Source organism: Lepus europaeus, chromosome 7 (assembly GCF_033115175.1).
Source record: "Lepus europaeus isolate LE1 chromosome 7, mLepTim1.pri, whole genome shotgun sequence".
NCBI classification, from domain to species: domain Eukaryota; kingdom Metazoa; phylum Chordata; class Mammalia; order Lagomorpha; family Leporidae; genus Lepus; species Lepus europaeus.
The window spans coordinates 57,752,662-57,775,208 of NC_084833.1; the positions used below are offsets into that span (position 1 = coordinate 57,752,662).

A 22,547-nucleotide genomic window follows, 5' to 3' on the forward strand; every position below is an offset into this window, starting at 1 on the left:
CAGCAATGTGCAATGATTGCAGATGCTCCAGTGCACCAAGCCTGGTCCAGATCAACAGAACTGCCCAGCCACTCTGAAGACCCCTGAGACATAATAAATGACTGTTGTTTTAACCCACCAAGTTTTGGAATAGTTTGTTTTGCACCATTATTGTAGCAGCAGATAACTGATATGGGATGGCAGGATGGTAAGCAGGCATGGAGAAGAGATGGATCTAGCATGTCTGTGGTGGTGCACACTCCTGGACGAAGCAGGCATGTGGAGGCAAGACGAGGCTCTGCAAAACTCTCTGAGCCAGTCTTCCTTCCCCTGAAAAGGAATTGTAATATGATCTACCTAGCTGACTTGTTGTAGGCACTGGGTAAGTTAACAGATAGAGGAGATTAAAGCAATCCCTGGAAAGAGTTGCCTCCTCTTCCTGCTAAACTACTATCTAGGGTCAGAAAATGCAGGCACTTTTTAGACTTGGGGAACAAAGCATGAAGTGTGCAACCATGCGTAAGTGTATTTTATGTATTCAGCATAGCAGGTCAAAAAGATATCACAGAGCATCAGTTGCATGGGGAGAAGCAGCAGTGGCACAAGAGGAAGCTGAGAAGTGTTAAGAGTGCCTGTGTTCCATGGGCCCAGCCCTTTTCTTGGCCTTTTGCCATTGCAGGGCCCATGCTGCCCTGTACCTCCAGGGCGCATGGCCTTAGGGCTACCTGCCCCATGCTTCTTGGCCTACATGCTCCTCCATATGGCTGGCTCCTGGTACTTGGTATGAATCTAGATTTCCTTCTCTCTTTTAGATAGGGCCCTCATCTATGCATTTCTCTCACTGAATAAAAAGCTTAAAAAAAAAAGAGTGGCTGTGTCTGATTGTTGGTTTCTTATCTACTATTACAATAAAAATAAATACAACATATATAATGCAACAATGCAAGGAGTCTTCAAAATTTGGAAATCTTGTATTCTGAAAAAAAGTAGATATTATGCATAGATTTAAATTTTTTTGCACGAAAATAATTTCATTTTTCCACCAACTATTTTTACATTCATGGTTTTATTTAATTAGCAGGTATTACTTTCATCAAGAAAAATAAATTTTTAAAATAAAGCTTGGGTGAGGTCAACCTTTATGGACTTTCTTTATCTGTTATTTTCTAGGATTTGCTTTACCCTGTAGGTTGCAGTTGTCATTGAAGAGAATAAAGCGATGATACGAGAACTTAAGCAAGATTGACTCTGGAGGCAACATAGGATGACGGACCCAGACAGGGAAAGACAGGAGGCAGAGAAGTCAGTTAGGAAGCTCTTACAGTAAACAGTACCACTGACAATGAGAGAGTGGTGCAGATCAAAAGAATACATTGAGAGACAGTCAGAAGGAAGGCTACCAGATACGGTGATTGGTCAGATGAGGGCCAAAGGGATGATCCTGAGGTTTCTAGCACAGGAAAGTGTGTGTGAAATGATTATGTTGGCCGGCGCCGTGGCTTAACAGGCTAATCCTCCGCCTTGTGGCGCCGGCACACCGGGTTCTAGTCCCGGTCGGGGCGCTGGATTCTATCCCGGTTGCCCCTCTTCCAGGCCAGCTCTCTGCTATGGCCCAGGAAGGCAGTGGAGGATGGCCCAAGTCCTTGGGCCCTGCACCCGCATGGGAGACCAGGAGAAGCACCTGGCTCCTGGCTTCGGATCAGCACGCTGTGCCGGCCGCAGCGGCCATTGGAGGGTGAACCAACGGCAAAAAGGAAGGCCTTTCTCTCTGTCTCTCTCTCTCACTATCCACTGCCTGAAAAAAAAAAAAAAAAAAAAAAAGATTATGCTAACAGAGCCAATGAGGGGAAAGTAGAAAGCCTTATTTCTTAAGTCAATAAGGAAGAGGCAAAGAATTTAAAAGAAAACAGGTTGTGCTGGCAGTGGGGGAGTTAAGGTGGGAACTAGGGAAGGAAAACTTAGGCTTCTTCACCAAAGCATTAAAGAATGACTTCAACCAATCTGAGTGGGACTCATCAAACCATGAGAAGGGGCGGTTTTAATACTGTAACCCACAGCGAGATCAGAAGCAGTGACCTTCAGGCCCAGGCACCGACTCTCCAAACAAAGGGCTCCTACCTGTGTGCCTCTGTGACAGCTCTGGATATGGGCTCCCTAGCTGAAGTTTCTCCCTCCCATAGCCCCTCAATTTCCCTATTGCTAGTCTGTTCTGTACCAGGGCCATAATGGTCTTTCTAATGGCTCCATCTGCTCCCTCATCCCTCCTCAGCAGAACAGTGTCATAGCAGGTGTTAGTATGTGCGGAACCAGCCCCGAACATCAGCCCTGCCATCTATTAGCTATGTGCAAATAATGGCTTGGGCAAATTACTATTCTGTCAGCATCCTGGTCTCCTCATTTATAAAACAAGGGATAGGGGTCCGTGTCATGGCACAGGAGGGTAAGGCCTTGCCTGCAAGGCTGACATCCCATATGGGCACTGGTTTGAGTCCCTGCTGTTCCACTTCCAATTTGGCTCCCTGCTAACAACCTGGGAAAGCAGTGAAAAATGGCCCAGATATTTGGGCCCCTGCTCCTCACATGGGAGACCCTGGTGGAACTTCTGGCTCCTGGCTTCCACCTGGCCCAGTGCTGGCTGTTGCAGCCATCTGGGGAGTGAACCAGTGATGGAAGATCTTTCTCTGTCTCTCCCTCTCTCTCCCTATAACTCTTTCAAATAAATAAGTCTTTAAAAAAAAAAAACAACAACAACAAAGACAAAAGATATTTATAATGCCTGTTTCATACTGTTGTTATGAGCATTACGGGATATAGTCCAATAAGATATACAAAATGCTTAAAGATTACCCAGTCCATAGTAAGTACTTAGTATTAGCTGCTGATTCCCAGTAGTCTCACTCCCTATAACTTGCGAGAGTCAACTAGCTTAGGGCAGAGCAGCCTAGCTCTTGCCTGGTTCTTTCATCTATTCTCCTTCCCCTTTTACCTTACAGAGCCCGATTATTTATGCCTTTATGCCACCACATGCTGTTCCATTTGCTTGAAATGCCCTTTATTCTGTTCTCCATTTAATTAGCTCTTTTTCCAAGATGAAAACTCAGCTTGAGGGTTACTCTCCAGATTCCATAGCCCCCCTCCCCATCTCCATGGTAACCCTGACTCTATCCATCTAACGCCTGCTCCTTGTGCTTCTGTGACAGACTATGTATCTCTGCACCAGAGCAGTCAGCACTCTGGGCTCTTACCTTGGGCTTCTTTCTCCATTGGGCTGTAAGCTTTTTTGGGGGCACAAATGTTATCCTAACTAACATTGCATCTCTAACACCAGGCCCAATGCCAACATATATCTGGAAGTCAATTAGATGTTTGTTGAACAGATGAGTTGCAGAGAGAACTTAATGAATATTCATATCCCTTGGAGCCAAAAGCTAGCAGGTAATGCAACTCCCGGACCTTCTGTTAGTATCTATGGTGCTGTGACTGAGGGTGTCTTCCTAGACCACAGGCTTTTCAGGAAGATAAACGAGAAGTGCCATGTCCAAAGGCCTTTCTGGACCCAAGAACAGACTTCCCAGGGGAATCACAGGATAAGGTGTACTGGCCCCACGCATTCAGCAACTTTTGTGTGTATGGGCCCATATACCCACTCACACAAGTACCCCTCATGCTCTCCTGTACATACACCTGCAGGTACATCTTCAATCCCCTCTTGGCAGTAAATACATCTGTTGCAAATTAGTAGGACTTTCTTTTATTGTTTTGTTCCACTCATCAAAAACTACCGGACCTTAGGAGTTGCCTCACAGATATGTTTTATTTGGTTTCCTGTGGGATTTTGTTTAAGTTGTTTTGTTTTGAATGTGCATCCAATGCTACCTGAAAGGATCCCAGAGGCATTTAAATATGCAGCAACAGACTCTCTTCTTGGAAACATGATCTAACAAAAGATAGGAGTTATTTAATTCAGCAGGGTGAGGGTTACTTGAGGTTATGTGTGCACACTTGCAATAAAAGGAGCTGCGCTGAAACAGGAAACAAAATGAAATCTGCTATCGTGGCTTGTTTTGACTGCCTTGAGAATTTTCTTTCACAACCGATTTGCAAGTTAAAAAGAGGTTAATACTCTTATCTGCCCAAGAATGTGGCTTGTGGAATCTTCCAAAGACTTAGCTGAATCTGTTCTCTATGGGTGTCTGAGGCAATTTTGCTTTCCTGTAAATTTCCAAGTGCAATGCAAAATTTTATTTTAATAATAACAGTTACAGTACTAGTACCAGACTTGGAATGATTTTTAAATATGAGTTAGACTTCATTCTAGTAACTTTCACTCACTTGCATTCTAAATTGTGTATGTGTGTGAAAGAGAAAAGAGAAAGAGGACGAGTTAGAATTAAGATTCTAAGTTTTTTTTTTTTTTTTAATTTTTGGAAAGTGGGGGTAGATAGGGGGAGGGGGAGAAGGAGAGAGAGAGAGAGCCAGTGAGTTCTCCCACTCCCTGGTTCACTCCCAAACACCTGCCATAGCTGGAGATGTGCCAGACTGAAGCCAGGAGCCAGAAACTCAAATCTGGTCTCCTATAAGGGTGCCATGGATCTCATCATTTGAGGCCCCACTTACTTCCTCCCAGAGGCAATGATGTTGGTCTCATTTAAAAATTTGATCTAACCCCCAAACATTGCTAAAATAGAGATGCTCATGTGGACATTATTTGGGCATCCTTTTTAAATTAAGGCTGAAGATTTGAGAATGGGTTTATAGGAATCACTTAATTATGTCCTACAGTATTTATTATCCCCAGTACCTGGTCCTTAGTAGTTGCCCAACTACTAATAGGTAATAGTTGAGGAGGGATCCTCCCACTCAGAGATAATGAACCATTTTGTTATGAACCATTCTCTAAGGTTTATATTTTACTGTCTTGAAGGCAAACTGATTTGAGGTATTTGCTGTTTCTGCAAATGTATTTCTAATAGCTATTAGTGCAGTCATGCACATGTGACAGATTTTTTTAAATCACCTTATTGCTGTTTTTAAAATGATGAAACTTTAAATGGGATGCTTGCTAAGATTTTCTTTTCCAAACTCACTTTTGAAATTATGGATATAATGTCACTGCAGCAAACTGGGAAAATGTAAGGGTGCAAAAGGAATGTATTCTTAGAATAAATGAAAACAGGGACTGTCACTGTGGTATACTGGGTAAAGTCGCCCCCTGAAATGCTGGCATCCCATATGGGCGCTGGTTCAAGTCCTGGCTGCTCCACTTCCGATCCAGCTCTCTACTATGTTCTGGGAAAGCAGTAAAAGATGGTGCTTTGGCCCCTGCACCTGCATGGGAGACCTGGAAGAATCTCCTGGCATCCTGGCTTCGGATCAGCACAGCTTCAGCCACTGTGACCATCTGGGGAGTGAACTAGCGGATAAAGACCTCTCTCTACCTCTGCCTCTCTGTAACTCTGCCTTTCAAATAAATAAGTAAATCTTTTAAAAAAAAGAATAAATGAAAATCAGTTAGACTAATACTGTCACACATAATGGTGTTTTGGTCAATGACAGACTGCATATATGATATGATGGTTGCATAAAATGGTATTTTTTAGTGATATAGCTGTTTTAGGTCTTAGTTCGTGCAACTCTACGATGTTTGCACAGTGATGAAACTGCCTGAGAATGCCTTTCTTAGAAAGTGTTCTCTTTGCTAGGTACCCCATGACCATATTAGAATTTCCTGGAAGTCTCTTGAGACACAAAGTTCAATTTTCCAAGAAAGTTGCATCATCTACTCTAGAGGTTTTCTAAAGCAACTCTCCAAGACAGTATGTGTGTATGAAAGAGACCTTGTGATCTGACCTCTGGTAACCCCTCCCTAGCCCATCATCCTGAGATGTTTGCCTACACAAAGGTTCTGACTTGAGTTTGTAGGAATTCTGTGAAAGTTCTGTGACCGGCACAGTCTCCATATGGCGAGATTAGAAAAGAGGAAGACCAGGGCCTTCCAGGGAGAAGTTGGTAAAAGTGATTACTAGCTAGGGTTAGAGTAAGGCACTGTGATAGGCAGAATTCTAAAATGATCCCCAAGATGTGATCACCCTGGTATATAAGCACTATATGATTCACTCCCCTGGAGCATGGGCAGGATCTGTGCATTTGATAGGCCAGCATCCTGCATTGCATCCTGCAAAAGTGAATGGATTTCACAGATATAAATAAGGGCCCCAAAGAGTTGTGTGTTAGTCAAAAGGATGATTGTTATAGGTAGGCCTCTTAAAAGAGGGACTAAGTACTTCCAAAAAAGATGAACTTTCCCCATTGCCTTGAAGGAGCAATAGCCATGCTGTGAGCTACCCACAAACAGGGGAAGCCTTGGCCCTACAACTATCAGCAGAGGACCCAGCTAAGCCATGCATAGACTCCTGACCCGCTGAAGCTCTGAGATCATAAATATACATGGTTTTAAGCTGCAAAGTCTGTGGTAATTTGGTGTAGAGCATTAGAAAAACTGGCACAGGGCTCGTTACAGATATGGCAAAAGAAAAAAAAATGCAGGGGCTATAGCAGGTAAAATACAACATAGCACAGAGTAGGGGAATAAGTTGGCAAGCAAAAGCCTACCCTTGAATAGAGAACCTCTGTATACAAATAGGTCAAGAAAACACTAGTCATTCAATTGTTCACAGGTTCGTGTTTCCCAAACCAAGCTCTGGGGGAATTCTGCCCTCAGTATTTATTCTAGAAAAAATTCCTATGGCCTTCTCCCTGGGAGGCCCTGACCTAGACTCTGAATACAGAAAAGACGATGTCAATTCCTCATGGTTAAGGAGTCCAATACACACAGGTATGTGTGGTTGAGTACATTAAATGCCCATATGTACATATGAACATATTAAAATCGCAGCTGCATGGAAGTAAGTTGGGAGAAGCAGCAGCTGGAGATTAGCTTAAGCCACCTTGTGAATGGCCTTCTCTATGTGAGAGGCAAGGAAATTTACATGGATTTTTGTTACTGATAATTGGTAGTGAACAAGAACAAAATCATTCTACATGGAGGAGTAATAGGATCCATGTTGTGTTGTGGGAAGGTCTCCATGACAGCAGACAGATTCCAGGAGTCCAAAGCAGCAGTAAGAAAGTGACTGCAGGATCCAGGCATGTCTTACTGTGTCTCCACTGTGCAGCTCAGGGCCATCTAGGGGAGGGCCTGCTGAGTCATACGCTGACAAATCATCAAGCAGCAGCTGCAGAGGCAGCAGGCATGAAGGCAGCAAGCTCGGAGAGGTTGCGAGAGGTTTTCCTGCACCAGGGAGCTGAGGTAGGGAGGGAATAGTGTAGGCCTCCAGGGTCTGAGGGATGTGAAAGAAGATGGCAGTTCCAATCTCAGAGCCTCTGCTGAACTCTGAAGTGGAAAGGGGTAACCTCATGGCTGGAGAGCCTGAGAGTGTCCCAGGACCAGGAGCAGTTCAAGGATCCAATCTAGTACCACTCATCAAGACTGAGGTCCTTTGTACCCCTCTGCATAAAAGGACAGGTGCATTCTAGATCAGGCCCCATTAACACCCAGTCCTCCCCACTGGCTTTGTAGGCAGCCCTTGTTCATCCTCTGCTCACCCATTCTTGCTCTTTCCCTCTTCTTTTCTTCATCTCATGCTAACCTCCAGCTCCTCCCTATTAGGGGGTTCATCTCTGTGATGTTAGAGCTGTTAGAGTGACAAAAAATCATCCACTTGACCAATGGCTTCCTATTATACATAAGACATCCTCCTTTCTCTTTTCTGACCCAGGAGGAAGATCCTCTCTTTTTCACCAAATTCTAACCAGCCCTTCTGCCTGTGCCAACAATCCTTCCATCTATTTATTTATTTTTCACTGAAGATTAATTACTGAAAACAGACCCTGTTCTAGCCACTGGGACCACAGCATTGAACACGAAATGGAGGATCCAAGCTTACACAGAGCTGACATTATAGATGAGGAGGTAGAATATAAGCAGGGAACAAATAAATGAAATAGAGAGGCTGGAGCTGTGGTGTAGTGGGTAAAGCCATTGCCTGCAGTTCGAGTCCCAGCTGCTCTACTTCTGATCTAGCTCTCTGCTGTGGCCTGGGAAAGCAGCAGAAGATGGCCCAAGTCCTTGGGCCTCTGCACCTACATGGGAGACCCGAGAAAACTCTTGGCTCCTGGCTTCGGATCTGCACAGCTCTGGCCATTGTGACCATCTGGGGAGTGAACCAGTGGATGGGAGACCTCTCTCTCACCCTCTCTCTCTCTGCCTCTGCCTCTCTGTAACTCTAACTTTCAAATAAATAAATAGATCCTTAAAAAAATTTAAAAAGTAAATGAAATAGGGTATTTCAGTTATAAGCTGCTATGGTTTGAATGTGTTCCCCAAAATCTCATGTGCTGGAAACTAAGTCCCCAAATTCCTATGTCAATGGTAGATGGAGGTAGGGCCTTTGGGAGGGAATCAGGATTAGATGAAGTCATGATGGTGGGGCTTCATTAGCTGCTTTATAGGAAGAGAGACCTGATCTAGTGCACTTGCTCTGTCTCATAGTGTGATAAGCCTCTACTATGTTATGAAGCGGCAAGAAGACCTGTCAAACAGATGCCAATGCTATGTTCTTGGACATCACAATCCCCAGAACTGCGAGCTAAGTAAACCTCTATTCTTGATAAATTATCCAGTGCTTGGTATTCAGTTATAGTAATAGAAAACAGATTAACACATATGTGCTGCTCTGAAAAAAATAAGAGTAGTAAGTATTCTCCAATTCCTCCTGGGTTTATGTCTCAATATATTTCTTTTTTTTTTCTTTTTCTTTTTTTCAGGCAGAGTTAGACAGTGAGAGAGAGAGACAGAGAGAAAGATCTTTTTTAAACTAATTTTTAAAAGATTTATTTATTTATTTATTTGACAGGTAGAGTTACAGACAGTGAGAGGGAGAGACAGAGAGAAAGGTCTTCCTTCCGTTGGTTCACCCCCTCAAATGGCCACTATGGCCATAGCTACGCCGATCCGAAGCCAGGAGTCAGGTGCTTCTTCCTGGTCTCCCATGCAGGTGCAGGGGCCCAAGCACTTGGGCCATCCTCCACTGCCTTCCTGGGCCACAGCAGAGAGCTGGACTGGAAGAGGAGCAATCGGGACTAGAACCCGGTGCCTAAATGGAGTTCTGGCGCCTCAGACGGAGGATTAGCCAAGTAAGCCACGGTGCCGGCCCTCAATATATTTCATACCAACCCTTCAATAATCATTCAATGACCTAACTCCAAAACCCAGGAAGTATCCTGGACCCATCTTTCACTTTTAATTATCCAAAACATATGGGTTCCAACTCTTAGTAGCTCTCAGATTCATCTAGGCTTCTGTCTTCCATGACTCTTGATATCGACACTGTCACCTGTTGCCCAAATTATTGCAGGATGTCCCCAACTAGTTTCCTCCCTCTAGTCTTGCCCTCTTCTTTCATATCATGCCTCTGCCCAAGCAAATCATCATGGTTCTCAGTAGTTCCTCCAGTTAAGTTCAACTCCCATAGTTTAGCATGTAAGACCTTTCATTATGTGGGGTCTTCTGAACACTTCTATCTTTTCCCTACACTTACCTGCCCTATATAGCATTCACTCAGCCATATTTACAAATCTGCATGTCAAGGTATATAGCCTTGATACATTGTGCCTTTGATATCATGCCCCTGTACATTGTGCCCTCACTGGAAATATCCTCGGCCTTTCTTCTCTCACTTCATTGTTCAAATCCCCCATCAAGTGTCATCTTACTTAGGAAGAGCCTTCTAGTAAAGGCCCATGGAGTTCTTACAGATTACATTGAGAAGATGGATGAAGCCCTTGGCACAATGATGACACTCAGCTTATGTCTTGCTTCCCTGATGGAGTTTCTTGAATTTGGGGCAGATATAATTAGCATATGAATAGAGTTTTCCTATTTGCAATGAAACCATCTCAGAACACAGACTCCAAGGAGGTGGAAGATTTGTCTCTCTTACTGTCTTAATGAAATGGGCTCATGAACAGGAAAATTTTCTTCTCATTTATATGTCTGTTGCTTGATGCTTTTTATTATAATTTGAACTTCTTAACATTGTTTGTAATGGCCTAGAAGTGATTCTGATGGATTACAAGATTGGAGACAAATCCTCTGGATACCACCATCACAGACAGCACACATGGTAATAACTCATTGCAGTCCCCAGCCACGAAGGTTAGACAATTTTCAATTCCCATTTTCAATTTCAGACTGTTGGTTGGCAAATTTGCAGCTGTTTCCTACTCCTAGGGCACAGAGTATAGAATTCGCCTTACCTTCCACACACTGTAAGGATTTAGGACCACATGCTTCCACAAAACCAGAGCCTATGAGAAGGTGACCTCTGCAGGCTGATCTCTGACATTGTAGCCCTGACCTTCTACCAGGTCTTTAGAAACCTCCTAGGAAAGGAAAAGCTGCCTTCGGAGTCACCTTTTCCCTGCACAAATTTCTCTCGCACCACATGCACAAAAGGCACATAGGCACACCTGCTCTTCCCTCATCGCTCCATCAGGCTCCTTCACTGCACTAAGTCCACGTCTTACTGAGAGTGATGGTCCCTAGGAGGGGTAATAAAAGATGTGGTTCTCTTACTTGCATTCAACAGAGTCCGGATCTTCTTCTCTTCTTCCGCTTCTTGAAGTATCTTTTCTGCCAGGGTCTTGTCCTCTGATTCGACGCACACGTCAGCTTCTCGGAGGTATTCTAGGTAGTCGATCTCCCGTTGGGCTCGTTCAACCCTCAGTGCCAGGTTATTTACCGCACTCTTATACTCACTTGTGTGGGTCTGACATCTGCCCAGCATAACGGTCATGTTCTTTGAGAATTCTCGGAAGTCTTGAATATATGCCCTCGTAGCTTGTGTGCATTTTTCCAGCCCTTGCTTCAGTCAAAAAATACATTTCCAAGTTACTGTTGGTTATTTAAATTACTCAAGTAATAAAAATAGCTATCAGTCATAGAGAAGTATTTTATGAATAATTAAAATAGCTATCAGTCGTTGAAAAGTATTTTATGAATAATTATAAAAGTATTTTATAGTATTTAAAAGGGGAAAAGTAAAAACTCAAAATTCTAATTTCAAAGGTATTATTGATAATTTATCAATTTTTAAAAGTTTTTCTATATATTAAGTGATACTTATATATTTTTCAAGTATTATTTTACTGTTTTATAACATATTTTAACTTGCTGATTTATTGTGACTATATTACCAATTAATATATATGTAAGCCACTTTTTTCTTGTGATGATAGTGTCTTTTTTAATTGATAAAATATTTATTTAATTGATAAAATAATTTTATTTACTTAGGTTATACAACATGATATATATGTAGACTGCAGTATGATTAAATCAAGCTAATTAACATATGCATTATTCCACATACTTATTATGGTGAGAACATTTAAAACCTCTTAATTTTCAGGTATACAATACATTGTTATGAACTCTAGTCACCATAATGTACAACAAATCTCTTGAACTTATTCATTCTAAGTGAAATGTTGTGTCCTTAGGCCAATCTCACTGACTTCCTCACTTCTTAGCACCTCCCCCATGACCACCATTGTATTCTGTTTCTATAAGTTTAATTTGTTAGATTCCACATATAACTGAGATTATGCAATATTTATATTTCTTGCCTGGCTTATCTCAATTAGCATAATGTCCTCCAGATTCATCTATGGTATTGCAAATGACACAATATCCTCTTTTATAAGGCCAACAGTATTCTGTTCATATGTGTGTGTATACATATATATATATAGACTATATATATACTACATTTTCATTATCTGCTTATAACTTTAATGAGATGTAGCATTTTATTGAACTGATATCTCATTATTTATTCTGTTTCTTTATTTATTTGAAATGTCGAGTAACAGAGAGTCAAAGCTATTTTGAAAGGAGAGAGAGAGAGAGATTTTCCATTTGCTGATTCACTTTCTAAATGCCTGCCACAATGAGGGCAATCAGGGCTGGGCCAGGCCAAAGCCAAGAGCCCTAAACTCAACCTGAGTCTCCCAGTGGATTGCAGGGATGCAAGTACTTGAGCCATCATGTGCTGCCTCCCAGTGTGCACATGAGCAAGAAGCTATAACCAGGAAGGGTTGGGTTTTGATCCTAGGCACTCCAATATGGGATGTGGGCATCCCAGACTGTGACTTAACTGCTGTGACAAAGTGCCTGCCCTAGTCTGTACCTTACACCCTGTTCTGCAGACCAGCGTTGAAGGACGATTGTTAGGGATTTGGCTGGCTGTATTCAGGGCAAGTCAGTACTAAGTGCTGAATGTAATTCTGCCAGGTTTAAGCAGGTGAGACTGGGGAGGCGGTATCTGAAAGTAAGCAAGGGAAGAAGCTGTGTAGCAGATAAAGTGATGGCACCTGTGATGCCAGTATCCCATAAGGGTGCCAGTTTGAGTCCCAGCAGCTCTACTTCCTATCCAGCTCCCTGCTAATATGCCTGGGAAAGCAGCAGCAGATGGCCCAAGTGCCTATGTCCCGGCACCATGTGGGAGACCCAGAAGAAGCTTCAGGTTCCTGGCTGTGGCCTGGCACAGATCTCTCCCTCTCTCTGTCTCTGTCTCTGTAACTCTGCCTTTCAAATAAATAAAAAAATAAATCTTAAAAAAAGGAAAGCATCAGCAAGAGGCCACTGGCCTGGGAACATATATTTCATCCATAGTCTCTAGACCTCAGTATGTATGGCTGGAGAATGTTGGGAAATGTTTTCAGCCTGTTTTATGGAATTATTTTACCCTGGCTCTAAAACTAGATGATCAGATAATTTGGACTTAACAATTTTTCAAAAATATATATAGAAAATAAGTATTGGAGATAAGAATTTCTTTAAAACAAGATACATAATTTATCAGTTAACTTGTACATTAAGTATGAAATAGTTAATGCCAGTGCTGGGGTGTGGCAAAGTCTAGCATGGAGCATGACATTTTTCCTTGGGAGCCTGTCTAGGCTGCAATCTTAGAATTTGCACGTTTTAATGAGGTGGCAGCCCACATGCTTTCTCTCTATTAACACTGCCGGAATCTGCTCATTTCTAAGTCCAATTCCAGATTGGCAAGAGCAGCAAAGACTTTGCTTCCTGTTACATGGGTATTGGGACTGTTTACAGTGACCTTATGATTTTTCATAAAAAGATAATGATAAAATTCATTCTTATCTTGATACAGTAAACATGAAGAAAAAATGACCCAAATTTTTAGTTTTCACATTTAACTCAACAAACTATTGAATTTTGGATGTCCAACATTTTGGATATTTACCACCATCCAAAAATTCTAAGTATGCATTAATTTATTACATCTTCAGGATAGCCTTAGAAGAAAAATTCCATTTTTATCCCTATTTTACAGATGAAGAAAACTTCCAGATTAGAGCATAGAGTGAAGCTAAGCTCAAGGTCTGGGAGTGGAACAGGCAGGACTGTGGAGCTGGTGCCTTCAACTGCTCGACTATGAACATTTGTAAACCGTAATCTTAGCAACGTGGTTGTCATTTCCTATCTGGGAAACATGCATCCCGGTAGCTATGGAAGTGTGGGTAAAACAAAGTGGCTTCTGGGAGGCGTGCACAGATGCCACCTACCTCCAAGACTCGAAAGCGCTGGTAGATGTAATGTACCATGGCAGGGTCCTGCGCACACTGTGGTGGAGGCAGAAACGCTGCAAGGAACAGAAGCAGAAGGGCAGAAACTCGCTGAAGGACCATCATCCTACAGACTTCCGGGCGTGAAACCCCTTATGTTGTGATTCTAGAAGAGGACTCGGGGTCCAGGTGGTGGTTCCAGCTTTGTAGCCGCTGCTGTGGCAAATCCTCAGAAAACAACTTCTTGCACAGCCGCAGAGCAACGGTCACTTGTTGTTCCACCCAATGCATGATCTCAGTCTGCAAGCTGGTGATCAAGTCCAGCTGTTGGTAAATCGGTCCCTGGAGGCCTTGCAGGCCAACTTGGTGCAGAGAGCTCCCTGGGTCCAGTATCTATTTCCCTCACCCTTGACACGCAGGGATCCTCCCCAGGCTAGTGACTGTGGGCTGCTTCCAGGCCTGAGGCTGTGGATGTGCATATTGGGGTGGAGGTGGGGAGATCATCCAGCCCCTATTCCCCTCCCCCAGCTACTGCCTTTTTACTTCTGCCTCCAGCCTCCCTAGTAGATTCTGCAGTCCAATCACAGGCCTGATCCAAGACAAACCACCCCCTCCTTCTTGGAGTTGGAATCTCCTTGTAACTTCTGGCAAAAATTCCCAGGATACTTTTCCCAGAAGTTCCACTGGGAGGGAGACCCCACCTCCCTTCCTGATTTCCTTTGCATTCCTGCAGCTCTTAAAGGCACAGCAAATAATTGAATACCGATCTTTCCCTATCTCTGAAAAACTATTGCATGGGGCAGCATGGCTCCTTGGGCAGAAAGGTACAATGGGCTACAAGCCTGACTGTCCAGGTGGACAGCTGAAAATCTCAGGGTTGAGCTCAGAATTTTCTTAACAGAATTAACAACAATTATTCAAACTGTAGTGCTTCCAGAGCAAAGCTATCAGGAAATGAAAGTCCTTTGTGAGGAAGTGCTAGAGTTTTCTCAATCACTAAGGTCAGAATTCCTTTCTTAGAATTGCAGGCCAGAAATGTGTCCAACCCCTACGGAAGGCCCTAAGCCAGTTGAGATAAATCATATCCCTAGGACAAAGTGGTAGAATCTTCCATTTTTGCCTTTGCTGTCCAGTTCTCTGCTTCTCTGAACCTCTCCTTTCCTGAGTGTTCCCAGCTCTTAAAGGCACACCGGAGAAATGGTTCTTTCTCGATTTCCTACCAAAGTGGGGAACTGTGGGACATCTATGGACTATGGAGAAGGCTCTGACCAGAACTCAGAGCCAGGTTTGCATTCAGTCTCTGAAAGAGATGCTAAAGACTGAGAATTTCCCACTTGTCTCCTCTGAATGTGGATGTTTCTCTCCACCTCTCTTTCATACGGTCTAAGCATTTGGGGGCTGGTGCTGTGGCATAGCAGGTAAACCTGCCTCCAGCGGTGCCAGCATCCCATATGGGTGCAAGTTCCAGTCTTGGCTGTTCCACTTCCAATCCGGCTCTCTGCAGTGGCCTGGGAAGGCAGTAGAAGATGGCCCAAGTGTTTGGGCCCCTGTACCCCTGTGAGAGACTCAGAAGAAGCCCCAGGCTCCTGGCTCAAATTGGCCCAGATTTGGCCATTGCAGCCATTTGGGGAGTGAACTAGTGGTTGGAAGACATCTCTTTCTCCTCCCACCCCCCACAACTCTGGCTTTTAAATAACACATGCATTCTACATTAATGAAGTTAAAGAATTACCTGGGGGTGGGTGGGGAGGGAAAGAACACAGCGAGAAGCTTCAGTCACAGTGCAGGGCTGCTTCTGGGACAATGGCTGCATCTGTTGGATGGGCTCAAAAAAGTTTCTCCAGCCCTGACAGGTACCTTGTCTCTGGTCACCAGTGATTGCCAATCCCCACAGCACCTGCTCTGCATTCATCAGGTTTATAGGTAAAGTCTGGCAGCTTTTCTTTGATTGACCACACCTGGTCTTCGTTGGTGAGTTTTATTCTTTGCCATCCCAAGTAAAGGCAGCAAATCCCACAGTTGATACTCCTAACCCATTAGAATCAATGAGCTATGGGGTAGAGCCAGAGTGGAAATCCTCATGTTCTTATAACCAGTTTTCAAAAATACAAAAACCAGGTGCTGGTGCTGTGGTGTAGTGGGTAAAGCCGCTGCCTGCAGTGCCAGCATCCCATATAGGTGCCAGTTCAAGTCCTGGCTGCTCCACTTCCGATCCTGTTCTCTGCTATGGCCTGGGAAAGCAGTAGAAGATGGCCCAAGTCCTTGGGCCCCTGAACCCATGTGGGAGACCCAGAAGAATTTCCTGGCTCCTGGCTTCGGATCTGCGCAGGTCTGGCCGTTGCGGCCATCTGGGGAGTGAACCAGCAGATGGAAGACCTCTCTCTCTCTGCTTCTCCTCTCTCTCTGTGTAACTCCAACTTTCAAGTAAATAAATAAATCTTAAAAAAAAAAAGACAAAAACAAAACTCATTTTGGAGATAGTCACATCTTTCACGGATGCACAGCGGCCATGAGCTATGGTCTTCTTTATCTACTGGGAGGGAGCTGTGCTGGTAAGGATGAAAGAGACAGCTTGGTGCACAGTAGGCTGCAGTTGGGATGAAGTCGTTTACTTTGCTCTGTTGTCTGTCTGGCCTTTAACCTCTGGCCGTCACCATTGCTATAGCGCATCAGTGGGGATAGTGATTAAGCACAGAGATCCCTCTTTTCTCTGCAAGTGTCTGATCCTTCTGCTTTGCTGCCTCAATATCCCCAGAGGGGAAACGTAAGCCCTTTGATATTCACTGTTTCTTCCTTACTGTGGATAGATCCAGGTCACCAGCTCTGGTTCTGTAAGCCCAGTCCTGAGCTGAATGATTTCCCCAAATGGCCAGCCTGGTTAGCCTACAGAGGCAGACCTCAACCAGATCTCCCATTCCTCCTGGAGTTCTTGGCCACTTCCACCACTGCTGCTCTCTTTGCTAATGTGTCTCCATAGTAACTGACCCTTGGATTTTCTAGAGCCTTCTGGACTCCCAGTGTGGGGGGAGACTCCCCTTTACTGAGAGGTGCTAACAGCTCTGGGATCCTGTGAGGGGGCAGAGCCCAACTCAAGAGCAACCCATCTGGATACCAGAATTCATTTAGATATGAACAGGGCATCTCTTTTCTCTTCACCTCTCTTTCCTCCTTTATCTTTTATTTGCCAAGCCTGCCTCCCCCCCTCACCTAATAGCTGTTTGTCTTAATGTCATCCTCACATCTGGCAGTCTTGTGTATCTCCAGTAATTGCGTTGTTTCCTGCATGAGTGACTGTGGCAGCCTTTTATTCCCCATCTTCATCTCTTTAGATAAAGCATCGGCTGATCTTTTGCCGAAATGAAAGCGTTTACAATGTGACCTCAGCCAGCCTTTCTTGCTTCAGCTTTTACCACTGCCACATTCATTCTCCACAAGAGCCCCCAGCTCCCCATTAAATTTACTATCTTTCTTTGAGGGGACCTGGTAGCCTAGACTATTTCTCCCTTTGGTGACTGATGAACTCTTACTCAAGCTTCAAGTCTTCCTACCGCCTCCTCACCTTCATCCCAGGCAGAATAAACTCTTCTCGCATCTGTTTCTGTAACATGTGGAAGTCTCAATCTTGGAAGCTTGAGGGGAGGGCTAATCTACACACTGATGCTCTGCTACAGAGATGTGGGCTGGCAGCCTCTGAGAACGTCTTCAGAAATAAGTTTTCAGAAAACAGTTTTGTTGTCCCCTGGAAAATGCCGAAAACATTTTTTAAAACCCTAACCTTGGTGGAAACTTTCCCAAGCATATCTCAAATGTTCTTATTTCTAAAAAGCCATTTATAATTTTCTCGGTGATGTAAAGTGATTATTATGAATATTGGCTGTTGGATCATGTAAAGAAACCTTTCAGATTACTGTGTAGTGAAGTTTGCCCTGGTACTTACTGGAAAAGAATAGCTGGGGTTTTAGTTTCTGAGTCTCCATTTCCCTTCCCTTTTTTGGCTCCACCAGACCCTTTTAAATAAAAGGTGCTCATTCTGACATTGATACCTCCAGAGCATGAGAGAAAGCTACAAGTGGCATTGGCTTTTAGCTTATTGGAGACTGCATCCCAGTTTGCCTACTTGGGTCTTCTGTGTCTTGCTCTCCTGAGATCATGACCTGTTTCAGTGACTTGTCCTGGCTCTCTTCTGTAACAGGACCTGTAACCGGATTTGGGCTCATTCTGATTTACTCCAGTCTCCTTCCAGATCATGGCCCCTGGACTGTATCCTCCAGGTTCACAGCTGTTAGCAGTGAATAGGGGACACCCTATTCCTGTGACTGCAGGAACCTTTGGGACCCACCCTGGCAGACCATCGGTGGATTCTCAATTTCACTTTCTCTTGGAAATCTCATTTTGTTCTCCTCATCTCTAAGTCTGCCCCAACATTGTCTTCACCCCCAACCAGGCTCCACCACACAGTTGCCCCCAAGGAAAGAACCGAGTTTTGACAGGGAAGGTTGGAAAGGACTTTTAGGGTTTGAGTTCACCTTATTTCTTTTAGGCTGTAAACAATCTCTCTTTCTTGAATATTGGGCATATCTGAGTCCACGTGAAATATCAGAAACTCTTCCATATTTCGAGGGAGGAGAGGTGAAATTAGCTTCCTTTCTACCTTTTTGCCATCAAAACGGGATAATGAAAGAAAAACCTGAGGGGGCCAGCGCTGTGGTGCAGCGGGTCAAAGCCTCAGTCTGCAGTGCTGGCATCCATGGGCGACTGCTTCCAGTCCCGGCTGCTCCACTTTCTGATCCAACTCATTGCTATGGCTTGGGAAAGCAGTAGAAGATGGCCCAAGTTCTTGGGCCTCTATACCCACATGGGAGATCTGGAAGAAGCTCTTGGCTCCTACTCTTTGGATTGGCGCAGCTCTGGCTGTTGAGGCCATCTGGGGAGTGAATCAGAACTTGGAAGACCTCTCTCTCTCTGTCTCTCTCTGTCTCTCTCTGTCTCTCTCTCTCTCTGCCTCTCTGTAACTCTGCCTTTCAAATACTTTGAGGCAGTGGATAAGATGCTGCTTGGGAATCCCGTACTCCGTATTCAAATGCCTGGGTTTGAGTCCTGGCTGTGCTCCCAATTCCAGCTTCCTGCCAATGAACACCCTGGGAGGCAGTGCTTGATGGCTGAGGTAGTTGGGGTTCTAACACTCATGTGGGGGACCTATTCTGGATTCTTGACTCCTGGCTTTGACTTGTCTCAGCCCTGGCCAGTGTGGGCATCTGGGGGAGTGAACCAGCAGATGGAAGATCTCTGTCTTTCTCTGTTTCACTGGCTCATAAATAAATAAATAAATCTTTTTTTTTTTTTTAAAGGAAGAGAAGCCTAAACATTCCAGCTTCTAAGATGACTTTCTTTTTTTTATTTTTTATTTTTTTGACAGGCAGAGTGGACAGTGAGAGAGAGAGACAGAGAGAAAGGTCTTCCTTTTGCCGTTGGTTAACCTTCCATTGGCCACTGCGGCCGGCGCACCGCGCTGATTCGAAACCAGGAGCCAGGTGCTTCTCCTGATCTCCCATGGGGTGCAGGGCCCAAACACTTGGGCCATCCTCCACTGCACTCCTGGGTCACAGCAGAGAGCTGGCCTGGAAGAGGGGCAACCAGGACAGAATCCGGTGCCCCGACTGGGTCTAGAACCCGGTGTGCTGGCGCCGCAAGGCGGAGGATTAGCCTATTGAGCCATGGTGCCGGCCCTAAGATGACTTTCTAGGGAGGACATTGCAAGATCAAATCTTATACATGCAGACCACTTGATATGAAAGAGGGGGTGCTGAAATACCAAATTGTTAAAATTTTCATGGTTAGTAACTTTCAGTGCACAGGAAAATCAGAGGTAGAGTCATTACAAGACTGCTTTTAGTGACAGAAAAGAGTAAGGATGGTTTGTAAGTGTGCCAGGTTAGGGTATGTTTCTTCACTGACACCTCGAGCCAATGTGCTATGAAAATAGGACATATCTCTGATCATAGGAGCTTGCAATTTGCTAGAACAAACATATCTACAAGCAGAGGCAACATAGGAGAGGATCCCATTGTGAGGGTTGGGGTTGTTTGCACATGGGTGAGAGGGGATCAGGGGGCTTGAAATAGATGCCTTTCTTAAGTACTGTAACGTTCCCCTAGATGTATTGATTACTTACTCATCAAGTTACTGTTGTCTTTTCCTATGTTAGGATGAGATGGAGATAGGAGTTAAGGAAGAGGGAGTGGCCTGTGGAATTTCCTATGAACTAAAGGCTGTTTCAGGATGGAATAAAAAAATTGAAGGTTGTATAGGGATTTAAGTTAGATATTAAGAATTTTCTGATTGAGATTTTGAAGATAGGAGTTTGTTGAGATAGTTGATATTTTTCTACTGGATAATGAAATATTTGGGAAACCATTTAAAAATCTTTACATATTTGTGTGAGAGCATAGGAAGTCAGAAAAGAACCTGCTAGAAGGCACTACACAACTGATAAAAAGACAGTCATTAGTCAATACTTGTGATATCTCCAATTATTGCCAGATACACCTTTAGTTACCTGCTTTACAACCTCACATAACCTTTCTGTGGATCACCAATTCTCTGCATCTGTTTGGCCTACTGTAACAAAATACCATGGACTGGGTGACTTAAAGCACAAATAGTATTTCTCCTAGTTCTGAAGGCTGAGAAGTCCAAGATCAAGGTGTCAGCAGATGAGGTGTCTTCCGAAGACCCTTGCTCTACTTTGCAGATGGTTGTCTTCTTACTGCAATCTCATATGGTGGAGAGAGAGGGTTCTGGTCTCTTTCTTTCTTTCTTTTTTTTTTCTTTTTTATTTTTGACAGGCAGAGTGGACAGTGAGAGAGAGAGAGACAGAGAGAAAGGTCTTCCTTTTGCCGTTGGTTCACCCTCCAATGGCCGCCGCGGTAGTGCGCTGCGGCCAGCGCACTGCGCTGATTCGATGGCAGGAGCCAGGTGCTTCTCCTGGTCTCCCATGGGGTGCAGGGCCCAAGCACTTGGGCCATCCTCCACTGCACTCCCTGGCCACAGCAGAGAGCTGGCCTTGAAGAGGGGCAACCGGGACAGGATCGGTGCCCCGACCGGGACTAGAATCCGGTGTGCCAGCACCGCAAGGCGGAGGATTAGCCTAGTGAGCCGTGGTGCCGGCCTGGTCTCTTTCTTATAAGGACATTGATCCTATCTGGGGCTCCATCCTCACGACATCATCTAAACCTAATTAGCTCCCCCAGGGTCTCATCTCCAAATGCCATCACAGCGGAGGTTAGGGCTTCAACATATGCATATGGGGGGGAACACATAGAGCTTCAGTCAATATCACCAGCCTTCTCATTTTTCAATACTGTCATGATTTGACAGGAGAATTTCCTAAGATGCTACCTTCATCCCCTTTGACTTTTTTTACCCTCCCCCATCCCTTGGTCTGAACCTACCCAGAGCACAGTCTTCTCAGTTCTTACTGGAAGTCCTGTCTGGCCAGCATCTGCTCAAGTGGTTGGCAGTGCTATTGTTCTCTGCCGACTTGGAGAGCCTGGCCCTGCCTTCTCACAGTCCCAGGATGGAACCTCTGCCTGCGCAGCATTTGGTAGAAAACCCTCATTCTGCTCTTTGAAATAAAAACTGTGTACACCAGAGTCCCTAGAACCTGCAAATCTCTCATTGTGATCCTCCTGGTTCAACTTTGGAAATCCTCCTGGGAAGTTTCCCATGAACTGATTCTCCCTGGAGGCACAACTCACAGGCTAGGCCCAGCAGGTATGACTGGTTGAGGTCAGGTAGCGTGCTCTGTGTCCCTGTTCCCTTAGTGTCTGGTAATCAAATCTCCACCAAGACTTCACAGCTCTCCCAGCCAGGGCTTGGGGATAGAGGGTAACCAGACTGCAAGGGAAGGAACAGATTAGTGAGAGTCACTAATGGGGCTGGGACATGGGTTAGTGACTTTTGGAGGTGTGGGCAGTGTGGCTGCAGCTGCGCAAGACTTGGTAGTCACAGATGGCTCCCTGTTGCTTGATGGTTGCCTTCACCGGCTCCTTCCTTTACAAGCCACAGGGCCAGTGCTCATAGGCACTGGTGAGGAAGCTGGGTTTGACATAGTCCCTGTGTCTTCCTGCATGGAGTGGTTCTGGTCTCTGCGGGCAGATTCCTGGGGGAACTCTCCAGGGTTTCACAAACATTTAGTCCACTGGAAACAGAGCCCCAGGACTTAAAGCTGAGGGTTTACCCACCATTTCCAGAGAATGCCTCCTTGGGTGGTCTCAGTTTAGTGACTCAGGCCAATTTTTGTACAAAAAAAATTCTTTGGCGCCTTTAGCCACTAGAGGGCAGAGGCTTTTCAGGCAGTCATCTGACCATGACCATGGAGTCCTTTTCCTTTGAAGGTTTGAATGGGAATGAGTTCCATCTAGAAAAGTACCTACAAATCTCCATTTCCCCTCCTCAACTCCCAGTTTAGTTGATATTCCTGCCCAAACCGACTGGGTGGTTTCCTTTTCAAAAATGCAGCCTGTACAGGGTACAAAGATTTGTTCTTTGTACTAGGCCCCAGAAATCCTTATCTCAATCCAGTGCACACAGCGGCCTGGTAGGTGGGCAGTGCTGACTTGTGTGAGCTGTGCAATTTGTAAAAGGAAGGTGCTCGTTTTGGATCCTTGTGACACTTCTGTGTTAATGTCACGAGGAGCACAGAGATGAGGGGGGTGGGCTGTGGACAAATCCACGAGCTTTCTGGGATAAAGGCTTCCCTTGCAGCCTGAGGCACGGGATTTCAGGCTGCTGCTTCCAGAAGTGGGTCAGGGAGAGAGGCTGTTCGGCATCCTCCCTCTTTCCTGCCCCTGACTCTGAACCATCCATGCACGCTGTCTTTCCCTCTCTCCTTCCCCCAATATCTACTTCTT

General features: G+C 44.8%; 1 protein-coding gene across 1 annotated transcript in view; it reads right to left on the bottom strand.

Annotated features, from left to right (window-relative positions):
• Positions 1–14,256, bottom strand: part of OLFML1 (olfactomedin like 1) — a 31,066-nt gene extending 16,810 nt beyond the window's left edge. The window contains exons 1-2 of the mRNA XM_062198139.1: positions 13,636–14,256; positions 10,616–10,904 (exon numbers count right to left, since the gene is read on the bottom strand). Of these exons, the coding sequence (XP_062054123.1) occupies positions 10,616–10,904; positions 13,636–13,761 (415 nt within the window). The 5' untranslated portion in view covers positions 13,762–14,256. The remainder of the gene's footprint in view (positions 1–10,615; positions 10,905–13,635) is intronic.
• Between the last annotated feature and the right edge of the window lie 8,291 nt (positions 14,257–22,547).